The sequence below is a fragment of the Mytilus edulis genome, chromosome 14 (genome assembly GCF_963676685.1).
Source record: "Mytilus edulis chromosome 14, xbMytEdul2.2, whole genome shotgun sequence".
Lineage (NCBI taxonomy): Eukaryota > Metazoa > Mollusca > Bivalvia > Mytilida > Mytilidae > Mytilus > Mytilus edulis.
The window spans coordinates 67,445,828-67,466,447 of record NC_092357.1 but is presented as its reverse complement, the minus strand read 5'-3'; the positions used below and the strand labels follow the sequence as shown (position 1 = coordinate 67,466,447).

The 20,620-nt window shown below is 32.9% G+C and overlaps 1 protein-coding gene across 1 annotated transcript; it reads left to right on the top strand.

Moving 5' to 3' along the window:
- Window positions 1-186: 186 nt before the first annotated feature.
- LOC139504417 (uncharacterized) lies at window positions 187-17,600 on the top strand (the record flags this gene model as incomplete). Its single annotated transcript, XM_071294499.1, has 8 exons — window positions 187-364; window positions 1,350-1,802; window positions 2,761-2,918; window positions 4,200-5,447; window positions 7,410-7,481; window positions 12,648-12,728; window positions 15,935-16,400; window positions 17,419-17,600. Coding segments are annotated over 8 exons (2,718 nt in total), but the record flags the coding sequence as incomplete, so codon positions are not given.
- Between the last annotated feature and the right edge of the window lie 3,020 nt (window positions 17,601-20,620).

Sequence of the window (20,620 nt, the reverse complement as noted above, 5' to 3'; positions counted from 1 at the left end):
GATTCATTTTCAACTTTCTACTTTATAAACATTTGTCTTCAATTTTTGATTGCTAGTATGCTATCATTCTTCTCTGAACTAATATCTATTATTCTTAGATGACAACGTTCCGATTGAAATCAAATTGATGACCGACCAAAAATCTGTTCCGTTGTACCTCAAATTACTGGAGTCTGGGTCTGAAAAAAGAGGGATATTCGATTAGTCATTGTCGGAAAGAAGGGAGCCGGGAAAACTTCATTACTTAAACGATTGTTTGGAGAAGAAATACACAACAGGGAGTTGACCAGTACAAATGGGATCGAAATTCATAGAATAAGATGTAAAGCAAATTATGACGATGGTGAATGGAATAAATTAGACGGTAGGGTACTTATATCTTGACACAACAATTTCTCTTTGTTTTTTTACACATGCACAGTTTTGAATCCGTCTATCCAAATTGAATTTCTGATAAAGTTTCTGTAAATCATGTGGACCATAATTTGTTTCAATTGAATTTATTGATGCTGGTGGCGTGCATTTCGCTAACAGTATACATTTTAGTATTAACCATTTGCAAGTATGGTCTTGAGGAAAAGATATTAGTCCGTCGGAAGGAGACCCGTGTTAAGAGAGAGTCGTATCTCTTGCACGTTAAAGACACTCTTGTAGATTTCTAAAAAGAGCAGGCTAAGGCCGCTACAAGGCAGCACTCGCACCACCAACGTAGAAAGGGATTAATATAAGTTGCCAGACTTGTTTTCCAATCCACTATAAATAAATATGTTTAAACTAAACTATTATTACCCTGTTTTTTTGTCATGTTTTAGCAATCAACACTATCTTTATCCTGGTATATATAATAAGATTATTTGACTCATTGGGTGAAAACATCCCTATGAAGTGAGAGGTCCATGGGTCAACAGAAATTTCATAGATTAAAATTTCGGGAAGATTATTTTTTCAGAATATTGCTTTTATTCATATGTATAACCTTAATTATACCATTTTGGCTAGTATTTTTTAATTTATGATAGAAAACATTGGACAAAAAACGAATAATATGGTTGACTGGTAGTGAACAACTTTGTCACGAATGACCGTAACCTCAATTTTGTTCCGTTTCTACTATTTTGAAATCAGCGGGTTTTTACTTGCAAGGAAAAGGTAACACTTGTAGAACAGGAAATCATAACCTTCCAAAGCAACTGACGTGAATCTTCTTGTTTTTTTCTGGGCTTCAATTTGCTTAATCTTTAATTATATGTGTGTGTTTGGTAGAATATTCTCTGTCCTTTGCGCTTTAATTTTTTTATGAGTTGGTGAATACATTGTCCAACAGTAGAAGTTTTAATTTCTAATTATAGGCAACAATGAAGAAACTGAACGTCATGCAAGACTGTTAAAACCGTATGAGGAAACACTTTTTAACCTGCGTAAGCGACCAATGAAAGAATCGGTAGAAGCAACAGCTACTAATGCTAGGAAAAACTCACCAGAAACTATCTTAAATATGAGGGAATCAAAGGAATCAGAAGCGGCCTCTCTGCAGTCTGAAAACAATACAGATTATGTTGGTCATCCTGTAGGCATTGAAAATCAGCAATCTAACATTATGTTAGAACAAGCATATAGCGATATTGAAGCCATGCTACAATCTGATATTGATCTACATGATAAAGAGAAGTATGCCACATTATTATTATGGGATTTTGCAGGTGATGAAGAATTTTATCACACGCATCAAACCTTTTTGTCTCCAGACGCCATTTATCTCGTTGTTACAAAACTGAATGAGGCTGACGACAAAAAGGCACAAGGTAATGATAAAATCCTCTTTATAGTAGTCAAAGTGTAGATAATCAACTAGGCTCAGAGTACCGTGAAATAAATAGTGCTTAAAATCAATGGTCACAATTAACACATTTTCTAGGTTGAAGAAATTTATGATTTTAACAAAAAGATGAGAATGGAAATGGAGAATATGTCAAAGAGACAACAACCCGACCATAGAGTGGATAACAGCCGAAGGCCACCATAGGGTCATCATTACAGCGAGAAATTCACGCTACCGTTCATTTTATGAGCAAATATTACAGAGATAGAACATTTTCTTATTTGAATAGTTGCATCCGCAAATTTGTTAAATAGGGAAGGGATGTTCATAATGCTTGAATTGAAAGTGTTTTCTTTACGCAAACCCAGTAATACACTATAAAGACACATAGGTCTTTAGTATTTAAGTGATGAGAAAATGTTTGTTGATTTGCAAAGAAACTTTAAAAGCTAATAATCTTTAACATATTCCAGTAAGTAATTATGGTTTATGTTCTAAATTAGTTTTAATAACTTTATTTTTAAGTTCAATTTTAAAAAATGCGGTTTTTTGGATTTCTTTTTTTTATGGATGGGTTTTATAGAGTATATAAATAAAATATATACATGAATCACCTACAATTACATCCATGGTAACAAAACCAATAGAAACAATAAACCTGTTTTAGAATGTATTTTTCAAGATTGGTAAAGCTGTATATGAGTAAACCTTTCGGAAAATTTTGTCCGGGTCTTCAGTGATCTTCAAATTCATATTATATCGGGATCCACTTTTTAACTTTTAAGATTCGAGTGTACCTGATAAGTCTTAATCTTGTTGAATTATTAAAACGTGCTACTGGCAGTCATAATTTTATTTTGCTAGGTATATAAATGCGTCTAAATCCTAGCACTTTAGTATACGCTTAGTAAAATCATTCTGCAATTACCATCACTTTGTAGATTTATTTCGATTTTGGATGGATTCCATACATTGTTATAGTAAAATAGATGAGATGAAAAATGAATATGAGGACAATACGAGAATAAGAGATAATTTTCATCCACCAGTGGTTATTGTTGGTACATGGAAAGATGCTGTGAAATCAGAGAAAGAAAAGGTAAATTTGGTAATGAACACGTACAGATTAAGATGAGCACACTTTCATATTGATTTTTATTCTAGTGTTATTTAAACTTTTATTTCACAAAGGCCTGTAACTATAAAAAAAAAATAACATAAATTGCATACGATTTGAAGATTTAGCATATTTTTAAGTGAACGAGACTTACGAATTAACATGTGTAGCAGTTTAGCCTTTTTGGGGACCTGAGATCACTCCCAGTTTTACGTGTGGTTCATGTTACTCATTCTTAAGTTTTCTATATAAAAAAAAGATGTGTTATGATTGCCAATGAAACAGCCCTCTACAAGAGACCAAAAGACAAAGAAATTATCAATTATAGTTCACCGTACGGCCTTCAACAATGTAAAACAATTCAAACGAGAAAACTAACGGCCTAATTAATGTTTAAAAAATAAAAGAAAACAAATATGAAACACATAAACAAACGACCACCACTGAATTACAGGCTTTTGATTTGGGACAGGCACAAACATAATGTGTTTCGTGAACAATTATTTGTCTGTTAGACGTTTTTCTTTTTTAGCCAGGCCTTGTCAGTTAATTGTGAGTTTGTATGTCCCTCTGGTATCTTTCGTCACTCTTTTAATACTTAAAAACTGTCTACAAAGACTGTCGAAACTTTGAAACAGGGACGAAAGATACCAGATGGAGAGTCAAACTCATAGATAGAAAACAAACTGACAACACCATGGCTAAAAATAAAAAGACAAACAGACAAATGAAAGTACAGAAGACACAACATAGAAAACTAAAGACTAAGCAACATCAACCCTACCAAACCCTGTGGTGATCTCAGGTGATCCGGGATGGTAAGCAAATCCTGCTCAACATATGGCACCGTCGTGTTGCTTATGTTATTACAAATCCGGTAAATAGTCTAATTCGGTAGGTCACATTCGTGAAAAGGGAAGGATATTGTAGTTATATCCGATAGTATCTGTGAAACCGTTATTCTATAACGGTCAACCAACTCTTGATGGCGTCCATAAAATTTACGAAGGGATGATTTTCACTTCATCATTTGGAAATCTTGGTTTAATAGCTTCCTTGTGATTAGCAATACTCAACCAAGGAAATCATAATAGGAAATACAAGCCCGGGAATATCGTATCGTATTTGAAAATTCCGTTAGGTCAAATTGATAGATATTACAATATGGTTATCAATAGTTAATTGTCAAGATTGTTGGAGCTTTTGACAGTATGCTTCAAGTTTCGTTTTAAATAGGCTATTCCAAAATACTTAATTTTTCAGATTGAAGATGCATGTAGAAAAAACCTATTACGGTATACAGACAATATGGCACAAGATGAGCGCAGTCATATAAGGCATGCAGTTTTTATTTCTAATACAGAAGATAATAACAGTGTATTTCAACAAATACGACAAGACATCTTAAAGTTTGCCAAAACAAATAGAACATGGAATACAGACTATCCGTTAAAATTTATTCAGCTGGAAAAACATCTCCAAGAGAAGAAGAAGGAGTTACCAATAATTACTTTTAAGGAACTAAAGCATATCTCTACTGAAACATCCGAGCCTTTAAGATATGAAGAGCTCATTTTGTTTTTGAAATTTCATCATGAAATTAGAGCTCTGGTTTATTTTGAAGATCTTCCAGATTATATTATTTTAGATCCACAATGGCTGTCTGATGCATTCAAATGTATAGTTACAGCAAAGGAATTTCGAGCTGCAAGCATTCAGAATCAACAACTTTGGAAAGAATTCTATCATAAAGGAAAATTGCATGAGGCAGTTCTAGAGGATATATTCCAAAACGAGAAAAATATTTTCTACGAACACAAGGAACATATACTGAATGTTATGGAGAAATTCGATATAATTATACGACCAATAAAACCAGGGGGAAATTCTGGAAACGATGCAAATTGCTATTATGTACCTTGTATTGTTAAAGCCCAGCCTGAGTGTGACATATACAAGATGTTTAACGTGACAGAAGATACATGCAAAAAATCTACTTGGTTATGTTTTAAGTTTAGATTTTTGCCACCACATTTAATAAATCATGTGATTGCTTCACTGTTCAGGGAGTATGAAGTTGCAGAAGTGGGTGTCCTTCAACAAGACGAAGGACCAAATACCTCTCAGCGGGTTATTGCTCTTTTCAGAGGGACTGCTGTCTTTGAACTAAAGAAAACATCAAAATTAACAAAGTTGCTGATAACGACGTGCCCAAATATTATTTTGATTCAGATTCTAGAATTTGGAAGAAAGAGTATTTTAGAGAGGGGTATGTACAAACACATTGCCGACTTTGTTACAGATGAAATACACAAGATTATTAGCACAAGATTCAAAATGACAAATGTGAAATTTGAGAAAAAATGGGATTGTGGACAAACAAAACCAGAATCTGTTATTGCATCAAATGACTTTAGTGCAGAGGAGATTGAAGAATATTACTGTGATAAATGTAGAACCACCCACGAGTTTAGAGATGAATGGTCAGATCTTCAGGGTAAAGCACTATGCGTAAGTAAATCATAGAAAACTTGGGGAAAATTGTAATATTCTTTTCTGCTTAGATATTCATTGAATGATATACATGAAAGTTGATTTTAAAGAGACGACAGCAAAGGTTAACTAGAATTTAGCTAGAAAGTAAAAATATAATAAGAAATCTAACTAGAATTCCCATTGCAAGCAATAACAGATGTCACCCTGGTTCCCCAATTGCCACTAAACGGCAGTTATTTCGACATTTTCCATCAGTGAATGCACATATATGCATTACAACCGATTTGTATATTGGTTTTCATAGCATTCTGTACGTTTTTCAATTTTCAACAATTGTGCTGTTTCCATGGCAACGGCGGTTATTTTGAAAATAAGAAAGTCAAAGGCAACATCTATGTTTGGTGTTTACCATTTTTTTAAGGTTTCAATTAGTTTTGAGCATTTCGATATGTTTGCCTTGTTTCCATGGTAATGGCAGTCATTTTGGAAATTCCAAAGTGAAATGCCACATCTGGATTTGCTAGTCAAGCGTTCTGCATAGTTATAAACATTTTTAAAGAATTTTTAAAATTTTGATATTTTTGTTCAGTTACCATGGCAACATTATAGATCTGAAGATATCCAAAATCATCCAAAACATGTAAATCGAGGACAGCTACAAAGTATAAAAAAATGATGATCCAATGTTCAGGCAAACTCAAATTATCTACTAAAAACTAAAATCTCATTTTTTCACTCTTTTACTGTTTCCATGGTAACAGTGGCCATCTTGGAAGTGCAAATTCTCACTGCATTTCTTGCAATGGTGGTTTACATTATGGCATAGTTCCATTACAATTGGTCCATACAAATGTAAGAAAATTGTATGGACAAAATGTGTGAATCAATCACATTAATTTTCATAAATTTTTGAGCATTTTGAAATTTTTGAAATTTTTGACATTATTGATGGTTCCTATGGTAACAAAGAAAGACCATTCCCAAAATGTAATAACAGATACCACATTAGTACATGGAAGGGAACACACTATCAAAGTTTCAATCGATTTCACCTACCATTTTAAGAAAGTAAATGCCACTTTAAGGTTTTGGAGCATTTTGACCTTTTTGGCATTGTTTTCATGGTAACAGAAGACATTTTTGAATCTCAACGCCAGATTCCACATCTACCAATGTTGCTAATCGTTACTGTGAAGTTTTATGAAATTTGGAGCGTTTTGATATTTTGAACATTTTTGTGTCGTTTCCATGACAACATAGTAGTTCCAATGATTGCCAAAATCATACCAAAACCAGTATATAGTGGGCATCTACATTGTATCATCATATAATGATTCTGTGTTTAAACATATCCAAATAATCCACCAAAACCAAAAAGTGTATTTTTTTCACATTTGTTCCGTTTCCATGGTAACGGCAGCCATTTTTTATGTTCTAAAGAGCTACTGCAACCCGACATTCCTCATTATACATGTTATACTTTCATTAAGATTGGTTCCATTGGCTCCGAGAAAACTGCCGGACAAAATAGGTGGAAGTATAATAATAATAATACAGAAAAAGAAACAGAGAGCAATATGTCACCCAGGTGACATAATAAAGATAAAAAAGAATCGTGCAATAACAATATGTCACCCGACCTCCGTCAAGGTGACATAATAAAAGATAAAAAGGAAAAAATATTGGAAAATATCGTATAAGTTTTTCAACTAGAGATTTTCACTTTTTTAAACGATTGTTTTGTACGATAATAGGAGTTAGTTGACATCATTTCTAAAAAGTTATGATATTTTGTAAAATTCCAGTTTTAATATTTTGTGTTACACTTTACATGCTTTACCTGTAAATGTATATTGTTCTTTTTTTTCTGGAATTCATAATTAACTAAAGATTTTCAAGACAATATGTCTCTTGTATATAGATGTGGCCATTGCATGATCCTGATAAATGTTTTGAATATCATTTCAAATGTTTCAGAGTTCAGAAGAAATTACAGAAACAAATGTCAGACCAGAAACCACAAGAATAAACCAAATAATTGCAACTAAGGTTAGAAAATAAAACAAACTGTTCAATACATAACTTGTGTATTTAACATTTAAAAACTCTCAATTTTTATAGGTTTAGAAAGAATAATCTCATTAATTATTAGTTGACACTTTTCTGAACAATATCATATGTCTTTAGATTATTAAGTATAATACTGCTTTTTTTGGCACGGCACTGGGAAGGGACCCATTTTCCCCTCCTTTACTGCAATGCTTATTTTTAACATAATTGAGTGACAGATTTTTATGCCCCACCTACAATAGAAGAGGGGCATTATGTTTTCTGGTCTGTGTGTCCGTTCGTCCGTCCGTTCGTTTATCTGTCCGTTCGTTTGTCCGTCCGTCCCGCTTCAGGTTAAAGTTTTTGGTCAAGGTAGTTTTTGATGAAGTTGAAGTCCAATCGACTTCAAACTTAGTATACATGTTCCCTATGATATGGTCTTTTTAATTTTAATGCCAAATTAGAGGATTTACCCACTTTTTCACGGTCCACTGAACATAGAAAATGATAGTGCGAGTGGGGCATTCGTGTACTGGGGACACATTCTTGTTATCCCCTATTATCCCCTATGCAAAAACAACAGCAGAAGGTCTCCAACAGGTCTTTAATGTAGCGAGAAATTCCCTCACCCGGAGGCGTCCTTCAGCTGGCCCCTACACAAATATATGCTAGTTCAGTGATAATGAACGCCAGACTAATTTCCAAATTGTACACAAGAAACTAAAATTAAAATAATACAAGACTAGCGAAGGCCAGAGGCTCCTGACTTGGGACAGGCGCAATAATGCGGCGGGGTTAAACATGTTTGTGAGATCTCAACCCTCCCCTATACCTCTAGCCAATGTAGAAAAATAAACGCATAACAATACGCATATTAAAGTTCAGTTCAAGAGAAGTCCGAGTCTGATGTCAGAAGATGTCATATGAACATCAGGCACAATCCTCCCCGTTAGGGGTTTAGTATCATACCATCATAACATATGTGAGAAGAACATAACCCGTGTCATGCCAACAACTGGTTTTTGAATAAATGTGTTTAGGTCCGATGAAAAGACCCTATAAGTGAATCAATATTAACGCCAAAATATGCAATATATAATGACCTGACAACAGTATCGTAACTATATCCCTTCTTTAGTAATAAGTCTATTCAAAGATTTTGTTAGTTTCTGAGGTGAATACTGACACCTTTGCGCTTTATAAAGAATATTTCCATAAAACATGGATGTGAAATACCTGAACGTATAAGAAGTCTGCATGTTGAGCTATATTTACGTACCGATGATAAAATTTAGTAAATGTTTTGACTAGTTTGTGATATCAAAAACCTTGGTGTAATAATTTTTCAGTAATACATAAATTTCTCTCGTTAAAATCTAAAACATTGTTACATATACGAGCAAATCGTACAAGTTGAGATATATAAACATCGTAAGATGGTGACAAGGGAACGTCACCATCTACAAATGGATAATTAACGATAGGAAATAAAAAATAATTTCTTTTATCGTAAATTTTAGTATTCAGCTTTCCGTTAGTGATATAGATATCAAGATCGAGGAAAGGGCAGTGGTCATTGTTAGTATTAGTTTTATTTAAAGTAAGTTCAACAGGATAAATTTCTTTAGTAAACATACTGAAGTCGTCATTATTGAGAGCCAAAATATCATTCAAATATCTAAAAGTATTATTAAATTTGTTTATCAGATGTTGGTTCGATAGGTCTTTGCTTATTTTTGTCATACATTGTAACTCATAGCAATACAAAAACAGGTCCGCAATACGTGGTGCACAGTTAGTCCCCATTGGAATTCCGATAACCTGACGATATACGGAGTCCCCAAAGCGAACAAAAATGTTATCTAGTAAAAATTCAAGGGCATTTATAGTATCAAAGCATGTCCAATTGACATAGTTTTTTAGTGTATTGCTACTAAAAAATGACCTAAAAGAGTTTGAACATATATATTCACATTCTGACTTTTTAAATGCCCATTTAATTAGGTGTGTGAATTTTTTCTTAATGAGAATATGAGGCAATGTGGTATACAGGGTAGAAAAATCAAAACTTTGAACAGATTCAAAATTACCAATATAAGCATGCAATTTATCAAGTACTTCCAACGAGTTCTTGACACTCCAAAAGTAAGTAATTCCACTATTTTCGAAGGCTTTATTGGAACAATTTATTATCAGGTTTTTGATTGTACCGAGTGTGCTGGTAAGAAGAATAGACAATTTAGCAGTGGAACAATGGCTTGAAGACGAAATAAATCTATATCTGTAAGGTGTTTTGTGTAGCTTCAGAAGCCAATACATAGTTGGAACTTTCATTGTATTTGGTTCTGCTTGTAAAGCGGTAGCTTAAAGTTTATGTTTGTTACATATGTCGTTTTCTGATAATGGAGTCAGTTAGAATGTTGGTGAATTGGTGATTTCTTTTTTCAGAACCTCAATGTAAAATTTACGTCAAACAATAATAATATTATAAGCAGCTTTATCGGCCGGGACAAAAACAAATTCCTTGGCTAGTTCTTTTAGTTTATGTTTGATACGAGAAATAGGTTTATTGTGGTTATTGTTTATAGTAAAACGTTCTTTAAAATGTTGAATACGTATATCAACTATCTTCATTACTGAATTGAAAAAAGAGTCCAAAGATTTTTTGTCAGCTTTTTCCCGTTTTATCCATTTCATACAGTAAGTATGGAGTGAGTCGTGGATGATATTACGACACTCATTCCAATTTATGATTGACGGGGAACGATATTTAGGTCCTTTACTGAGGAATGATTTTAACTCTCGGTCTCGAACGAGGTTAAGATCTCCTGTTATAACATGGGAAATGGGTCCATAAATTTATTCGAAATTACTACAGTTACATGAAGTAGGTGTATTTTCACTGATATTAACATCTTTACACAATTGACTATAATTAAACACAAATGTCCGGGTAGATTTCTTGTAAATATAACAAATAAGAGGTAGCTCAGTATTGTCAAAATATCAAGGAATTTGTTCTTTAACAGAATGGTCGTTAAATATACCTGCAATATTTATAAAATCAAAACCTTTATTGACATACTTTATTTTAATAAAATGTTTTTTATGATCTTCAGGGCGATCAATTTTGGGAAATAGTTTAGAATAACAATATGCCATAATAATTTGAACAATTTCATACTTAGGACTGCTATATGAAATTGTGTTGCAATCCTCTAAAATTTTATTTAACTTATTAACCGGTATTGAACAGAGCTTTGTTAACAGATAATGTCTGCCGTTGTTTTTTTAAATAGAAATTAGGTCCGAAATATTGGTATGATTGGTCCGAAATTTTCTTTGATTGCGATTTGTTCTACGACCGTGAGAACGGTTTTTACGAACAGTTTTAGAAACTATATCCAAAATGTTAACGGAATCGGTTTTAGATATATTACCAATCCCCATGATATTATCATTAAGAACGAGAGGGTAGACTGTCTGTAATTTTTTAATCCAATTTAATTAAACTTTTTTCCGTCATCGTACAAACTTTGAATGAGATTTATCAGGCTGCTTATTTACTACTTCTAAAGGTTGAACTGCTAAATATTTAATAGGATGATTGTGCTTCTTAAGGTGTTGATAAATGATACTTTTGAATTACAGATGTTCTTGAGTGCGTTGTATACCCTATACATACTTTTCATTTCGATACAATATAACATTTAAAACATGGTAGATTTATTAACGGACTCCATTCATGTGTACTGGACTAGTTTCCTTAACTGAGATCCTAGTCTTCTACGTTGTTTTTTTTTTGTTGTTTTAATTTCATTTATATTTTAAGTTTAGAGTTTAGTATGACGTCCATTATCACTGAACTGATACATGTTTTTTAAGGACCAGCTGAAGCATGCCTTCGAATGCGGATTTTATTTTTGTATTGACAACACATCTTCGACTGTTTTCTGATTTTTGGTAGAGTTGTTGTCTCTTTGACATACTCCCAATCTCCATTCACAATTTTATTTTTTAAAGGTAAAGATGTCAAAATAAGGGAGCAACAGTCAACTTTGTGTTGTTATCTAAATCACTTCAAAAACAAACAAATATGTAACAAAGAAACTTAAAAGGGCATATAGGCAAAGCCCTTAAGCAAAAGTGAAAGACAACAATTCAAAAATTTACCATAACACAATAACACAATGACGGAATGTACAAGTACCGAGACACATCAAATGGATATTACAAAAAAACCAGTAAAAGTAATATTCAAAAAGACAAATAAAACAATACTAAAGATTGTATTTCTGTAAATATAGACAATGAAGTTCCTATATGAACTGCCTTTGCGGCTAAAACTGTGCTGGCCCAATTTCACTATTTAGCTTCGTAAAAAAAATATCCTAGAATGGTTGATATGCATTACAATTTTTTCAAAAGTTCAAAAGATAGGGCTGTGCTGCATATTTTCAACATTTATGTGCCCCGAACTTGTTAGTATTTAAACTTGTACGTAAATGCTAAACTACCCCTACCTTCAATTTGGGCCTTCTTCAATGTTCACCGCAACAATATGTTTCTTTGCTGGTAACATTCAAAAGTTATGCCTCTAGAAGGTTGCTGCTCACAAGGAAGCTTTTAAACCAAAAGTTCCAAATGGTGAAGTTGAAATCATCCCTTCGTAAATTTTACGGAAGCCATCGCGAGTTAATTGATCGATATGGAATAACCGTTTCACATATGATATCGGATATGTTTCTTATTTCGTTACTACAATCCCCTTCCCTATTTACGAATTTGATCTACTAAAGAAGACTATTTACCGGATTTGTATTACCATAAGTAACACGACGGGTGCCACATGTGGAGAGGATCTGCTTACTCTTCCGGAGCACCTCGGTTTTTGGTGAGGTTCGTGTTGCTTAGTCTTTAGTTTCTATGTTGTGTCTTGTGTACTGTAGCCATTATTTGTATGTTTGTCTTTTTTTTTCTTTTTTAGCCATAGCGTTGTCAGTGTATTTATAATCCATGAGTTTGACTGTCCCTCTGGTATATTTCGTCCTCCTTTAAGTAACAGCTGTATTTACAAAGTGCGACCTATACAAAATTATTATAATTGTTATTGAAATTGAAAATTAATTTTCATTTTCACTTAACATGTGTTTTTTTTTTTTTTAGGTGCGCTGCTTTTTCAAAACTGAAGTGCACGCATTTTCAAATGTATTTGAAGAGTCAACTAGACCTGGCAATTCAACAGGGGTATGTAATGCCTAAATGTAGTGAGGATTTAATGATTATACGAAAAGATACTTAACTGTCAATTGTTTATGTAATAGTATGCATCTTAACAACAAGAACCAGCAACAAAATATTTTAGCATATACTTTTCCTGTCATGATTGTCTTGATTGAATGTGTCTCCTGAATAAACAAGAAAGGATTGAAATGAGCGTCTTGTACAGTAAAATAGATGTTAGAAGATTTGGTATAAGTGCCAATGAGACAACTTTCTATCCAAGTCACAATTTAAAAGTAAACCATGATAGGTCAAAGTATTTTCTTCAACTCGTAGCCTTGGCTCACATCGCAGAGCAAGCTATAAAGGGCCCCAAAATATACTAGTGTAAAACAATTCAAACGGGGCAAACCGATGGTCTGATCTATGTAAAACACGAGAAACACTATAACTTCTGAACATCAGATTCCGGACTTCGGATATGTGCAAACAATTGCAGCGGGTTTAAACGTTTTAATGGTACCAAACATTCACCCTTATAGCAATAGTGTAACATCACAACATAGAAAGACACACTATAAAACATCGATTGAAACTCAATCAAAAGACATATTATCACAATGAGCATATGTAAGTGATCAATGTGTACTGTTGAAATGTGCCTAAGCGTACACATATTTCTAATATCAAAAGTCCATGGTTACAGAATTTACTAGATTTAAGGATATTTAGTCCAATGTTGGTAATCTATGTCCCCAGAGTATTCTTCCCAGGAAATCGAGTCCTATAAAATCCTATCATAAATTTAATTGTATATAAACAATGAAAATGTTAATGTTATGTTTTAATAATGTTTAAGAGTTATAATATATTTATATTTTTGATAAAATTAATGTCCCCAGACTAATATTCTTAGATCAAAATTTTAAAGGTGAATATATGAAAATGTTATGTTTTAATATTGTTGAAGAGCTGTGTGTCCATTTTGTAATTCTGGGAAATTATGTCCATGTCAATAATATTCCTAGGTAAAAATTCCATGTCCTTTTAGTTATGATTTAAGTTGCTGCTGACAAAATCGATATTTGTGCAAATGTAAACTATATTTAAAGATATTATTACAATATTGGTAAGATAACCTTTACTAATAACTTAAAGTTTGTTTAAAGGTTCGATGAGTTTACACGGATCACGTACTGATTTCCGCTCTTTCAGTACAATATTACCGTAAAATTTTGAATGTGAAATAACGTTTTTAATAAGTTTTTACAGCTAAATTTACTAATGAATCTTTGTATCTATGAAAAAATTTAGTAAAAGTTTTAAGTAATTTATGGTATCGAAATCCCTGACTAAACAATTTTCGAGTGATGCATTTGTTACGTTCGTTAAAATCTATGACATCACTACACACACAAGCATAACGAACAAGCTGGGATATATAAACACCGTATAATGGAGCCAAAGGAACATCGCCGTTTAAAAAAGTAAATTTAACAATAGGGAATGAAAAATTGTTTCTTTTGTCGTCAATTTTAGTGTGGAGTTTCCCTTTAGAAATTGAAATGTCTCAATCTAGAAAGAGACAACTACTTCTGTTAATGTTAGATATAGCCAAAGTAAGTTCTTTAGTGTAAATTTCGGTAGCATATTTATAGAACTCTGAATTATTTAACGAAAACATATCATCCAGATAACGGCAGGTATTGTTGAATGTATCAACCAAATGTAACAATGAATGACGTGACTTTACTGAGTTTGGTGATAGATTGCGACTCAGAGAAATACACGATTAATAAAACTGCTATTAAAGGGGCGCAGTTTGTGCCGGAACGTACATTTGTGTTGCCCAGAAAAAAAATTAAAGCTTCAATCATATCTCTACATTTTCAGTAAGTGTATCTAGCTTACTTTCCATTTTCGTTGCAGAAAAAGGCTTTATTTTTTATTAGTTGTTAGTGGTTTTGATCTAGCTGTCAGTAACTGCAAGTACTCTCAGATACATGTATGTACTTAGTCTCTTTTTATTGTTGGTATATAAAAGTTCCCGGTCACGTTCATTATTGTACATAAATCAGGCTGTTCGTTTTCTCGTTTTAATTGTTTAACAATGTCATGTCGGTGCCTATATTAGATGACTATTCAGTGTGTGCTTTGCTCATTGTTGAAGGCCGTACGATGACCTATAATTGTTAATTTCTGTGTCATTGTGCATGTTGTGGTCTCTTGTGGAGATTTGTCTAATTGTCAATCATATCACATCTTCTTTTTTATATATTTAAACGAGTTACAGAAAATAAATTTGCAATTATATATTTTAAAAGACTATTTGATTAAACATGAAAAAACTTTTTCTTTTTCTAAAAAAAACATTGCTATCAACAGCATTAAAAGGACTATGTTTTTTTAATTTAAAACCATTAAAGAATATTCAACATTCCAAAAATTATTATTTTCGTGAGCTTTATTAGTACTTAGTGCGAGTACTTCAGAGTTTATTTTTAAGTCTAGAAATGGAAGTATCATGGACCCTATTATTAATTTCAAAATTGTTTTCAAAATGAGATATACGAATATTAACAATATTCATAATTTAAACAAATAACTATCTAGAGATTTTTTATCAAATTTTTCACGTTTACACCAATTTTTATAGTAGGCAGACTTTGATGAAATGACGACAAAGTTTCCAATCTATTATGAATGGAGGACGATATGTCGGTCCTTTCTTAAGAAAAGTTTTGACCTCACGGTCTTCGACGATGTTGAGGTCTCCTGTAATGGCATGACCATAGGGAACATATCTTATACTAGATGTTTCACAGTCTGAAGTAGAAGGAACATTATTTTCTATATTGACGTCTAATATAACTGACGTATAATTAGAAATAAAATATCTGCTTTTTTTATATAGAATTCGAAATAGTAGTTGGTTCTATTTTATCAAAATATGAAGGTATTTGGTTTTGGATAGAAGAATCATTGTTATACTTTATTCAATTTATTCCATCACCATTAATGACACATTGTTCAATCCACTTAAAAGCTTATTTGTTTATGATGGAGTTGATAATGTGTGGCGTTTTATCAGGCGACACTTTTACTATTGCATGCAACATTCTATTTTAATCTTTTATTTGATGTAAAACCATATTTGAACTGTTTTCAAAATATTTTAGGGATCAGGAAATTTGACAACGCTTTTCATTTCACTATTTATTAATTTTCAGTTGACCAAGGAGGAGTTTAACTTTGCAAAAATGGGGATGATTGTGCTGAATATCCTTACTAATGTTTTGTATGATTTATTGAAACAAGATAAAACATTCGTTCGTACTAGGAGTGATTGTGATATAACATATTTGTACAGTGAGCAAAGAAGAATTAATAAGCATACTCCAAGTAATGGATGGGGTGGTCTATGGCACAACATTCAGTCTACAGACATATCTATTGGAGATGATATTGAGCGCATACGATTAACAAGAAATGAAATATTTCATTCTGAGACATTTAAAATTGACGAAAAACGATATACTGACTTGTGTAAAATTCTAGATGATCTGTTATCAAGGTTTGATCTACATAACAAACCAGTCAAGCTGTATATATATCATTTTAACGAAATTGTTGCAAAAACTATTTCAGAAGAGGAAGTGAAAGTTGTCCATCGTCAGATTGAACATATCAAATCAGGTAAATATGTTTTAATTCGTCAGATTTCCTTGATAATGAAATGTTTATATACAAAGACAAAACTTCAATCCTCGTATCTATGATGAGTATATTTAGTTAGCTAGTCTTATCGGTAGTTATTGACGACTTTACTGTACTGTTTACCTGTTTGAGTATGTCATGAAATTCAGTAATCACAAAAGGTTCATAACATATGTGAGCTATGTTTTGTTATTAGGTCCATCAAAATCTTTCGTCAAAAATGGCACCGTTTCAAAACATATAGAGTTAAACCAAAACATTTTTCCCACAATTTGAGATATACTACTTTAAAAAATCGAAATATAAATGACCTTTACCCTAACTTAACTTATGATAGTGTCCGTAAAATTGACGAAGGGAAGATTTAAACTTTACCACTAGGAACTCTTGATTTAATAGCTCACTTGTAAGCAGCAACTCACTATAAATCAATAATCAATCAGTCTTCCTATAATAAGGTAGATGGGCTAAAATTATGTCAAAAATAATGAAGTCATATCTAAGTAGATGTATACGAAGACGATGATTGATTATTGATTGAGACTAAAATGACACAGAAATTAACAACTATAGGTCACCGTACGGCCTTCGACAATGAGCAAAGTCCATACCGCATAGTCAGCTATAAAAGGCCCTGAAATGACAATGTAAAACAATTTAAACGAGAAAACTAACGGCCATATTTATGTACAAAAATTAAACGAAAAACAAATATGTAAAACGTAAACAAACGACAACCACTGAATTACAGGCTCCTGACTTGGGAAAGGCACATGCATACATAATGAAGTATGTTATCAGAGGGCTTTTTGTTGAAGCAGGTTGATGAAGGATTCCCGATATTACTTATAGTCTGTATTGCTTAAGCATTACTTGTGTATGTTTCGTTGAAATTGTAATATTGCCAAAAAATTATGATATATGATCTTTGATTTTTAAAATAGAATTTCATGCATCAATATAGCTTCAGTGTTTTGATGATTAGTTTTATTTTCAGGAATGGCTTTTGAAGTTGAAATTGAACACGAAGTGAATGTTGCACCACAATTAAGCAAATAACTCGACTGAATGTCTCATAATTGACAATGATTATAATCAGAATGCCAGCGTATCTTATTTGCAGAGGAACAAATCTAAAACCTTTTATTGATCATTTTCATGTTTTAAGATGATGTCATGTTGCTGCTAAATCACTCTAAGATACGATACCTGGGATTAACAAACTGTCTGGTAAATGTAGTAATCGAGTGTTGGACATGCTCAACGTTTTAAAAGGAGGAAGAATGGAAATAATGAACTAAAAATTAAATATTATTAATATGTTTATACATTAAGTGAAACATGATGTTTATTGAATTCTTGAACCAATGCATGTATATATCATAAACTTAGCCTTCTGTGCACGATTTTATCATTTAGTAACGCAAATATATTGTATAATCATCAATATTTTTTTTTCTCTTTCTGTTATGAGGTGAACCATTAAATCAAAATCAATTTATGCAAATCATTATTTTAAACATCAAAAACGCATTTCGTTCGGTTTAAATGTTTATAGTGTTAACACTAGTTCACAAAAACATGTTTAAAATGTAATATTTAAAAAGAAGATGTGGTATGATTGCCAATAAGACAACTATCCACAAAAGACCAAAATGACACAGACATTAACAACTATAAGTTATCACCGTAAGGCCTTCAACAATGAGCAAAGCCTATACAGAATAGTCAGCTATAAAAGGCCCCGATAAGACAATGTAAAACAATTCAAACGAGAAAACTAACTAAAACTAAACGACAACCACTGAATTACAGGCTCCTGACTTGGGACAGGCACATACATAAATAATGTGGCGGGGTTAAACATGTTAGCGGGATCCCAACCCCCCCCCCCCTAACATGGGACAGTGGTATAACAGTACAACATAAGAACGAACTATAAAAATCAGTTGAAAAAGGATTAACTCATCAGATGGAAAAAAATACAAGTGGACGTGGCCCGGTACTTATACATCCCGACATAAAAAGACACAATGAACAGATCTGAAAGTACTCGCAGATATCTGACAGCTAGTTCAAAGCCATTAACAACTAATAAAAAAAATCATGCAACTAAGACTAAACTATCAATCCGTACACTGCACCGTGTACGGTGCCCGTCGTGTCATTTTTTTTTTTGTTCAGTTCTGTAATGATAGAAAGTTATTATGACTGGTGAAGAATATCAGATATGATATCGGACACACTTTTATCATAATGGCCAATCAGCTCATGATGGCGACCGTAAAATTTCTTGATTGATGACCTTAATTTGATTGATTCATAACCCTGTCCTATCAACTTTAGAAAAAGCAGTATTCCTCGTTCAACACAATTAACGTACTTTGAGCTAGCTCTAGAGTAACGTATCAATTGAGACACATATACTCCATATGCTTTTGCCGCTGGGATGTTGCTACACAGAAATGGAAAGTTGACTATTAAAATCATTGCGTTTGTCATAAATTTTGGTATTTAACCTACCATCAGTTGTCATTTCGAGAAAAAGGTCTAAATATGAAGCAGATTTATCTCTGTCGGTAGTATCTTTAATTTCAAGTTCACATGGATATATCAAATGTAAGTGATCACTGAATCTAGCATTATGAAGAGACAGTACATCATCAATGTACCGAAAGATGAAATTAAAAGACTGGGCTAATTTCTTTTCTCCTTTCTGCACAAGCGTTTGGATATATTCTGCTTCATAGGAATAAAAAAAAAAAAATCTGCAAGTCGAGAAGCGCAATAGGTACCCATTGGGATTCCAATAGGAAGAACAAACCTCCAATTTCAACACATATGTTGTCAATTAAAAAGTCCAGCATGGCAGTGATATCCTCGTTGGTATATTTACTCCTTTACTCTGTATGATTTTCCACAAAGTAAGCTGAATTCCAGCCCAAAACTAGATATTTAAAACGTCTATTGCCCTTTTTGTTATAGAAACATAAGCTGACGAGTTCTTTCAGTCGTGATTTAAGTTTAGTATGTGGAAAAGTGGTACAAAGAGTTGAAAAATCACCAATAACTCTTTTGAATTTTTCAGTATCCCCATCTGATTATCACCACTCCTTGAATATGTCGTTTCGAAATATTTCTGAAGTCCTTCCTTGGTTGCAGTGAGTATGGTAGTAAGAACTTTAGAAAGGGGTTTAGTGAAACACTTGGAAGAACATGCAATATACCTTTCCTTATAAGGATTCTTGTGTCAGCTTAGGAATCCAATATAAGGATGGAAGATCCTGGTCTTCGTCCTTTGGATTAACACCAAAGGAGATTAGAAACGATTTGTGGTTTTCCTGGATCTCCTGCTTCGTAAGCGTACTTAGTGTATATGTAGGATTTCCAAGTGTGTTATTTATCCCTTGTTCCTGAATCAGGCAGTCAATGTAGTGTTTCTTGCAAACAAAAACTATATTTTTTTAAGCTTTGTTAGCTGGAACGACAACATATTTGTCATGGAGGCAAGAAAACTCCTCTATGACCTAAAGATTGAAGGAGCTTTTGTGCTCATTGACCCTTTTAAGCTTACTTACTCTTATCTGACTCAATGACCTCACTGATTTTACCCACTCCGAAAGAGTGTCATCCTCAATCTTTTCTCTTTTTGCCCCTTCTTTTGCATAACCCTCAACAGAATCCATTAGTAGTTTAAAGTTCTGATTCCAATTGATTGGATGTGGCTCTCTGTATTTAGGAGCCTTGGACAAAAGTTGTCACAACTTGTAGTTATTGACTATGTTTAGGTCTTCAGAAATTACATGGCCAGCAGGATCATACACGAAATGGGAATGTAAACAGGCACAATCAGGTGGTTTAGCTTTGAGGTCATCAATATTTAGATTCTCCAACACTTTTTTGGGATTCATTTTTTTTTAGATGCAACAGGGTTGGTATAGGAATACGATACTGAGGGGGGAGATTGATCCTTACAGTAAGAAGGATTGTTGCTTTTTATTATTTTATGGTGTAGAATATTATTAATATTAATAGCATCATTACCCTTGTCTGTGAACTTTAAATTGAAGAATGAACGTTTTTGCAGTTCCTTCGAGTGTTCAAAAACGGGTCTGAATATTCTATGGTTAGCAATATCCATCACCATAGCAACTCTTTTATATTTCGTAGATCTGTCGTGTGGCATTCTTCACACGCTT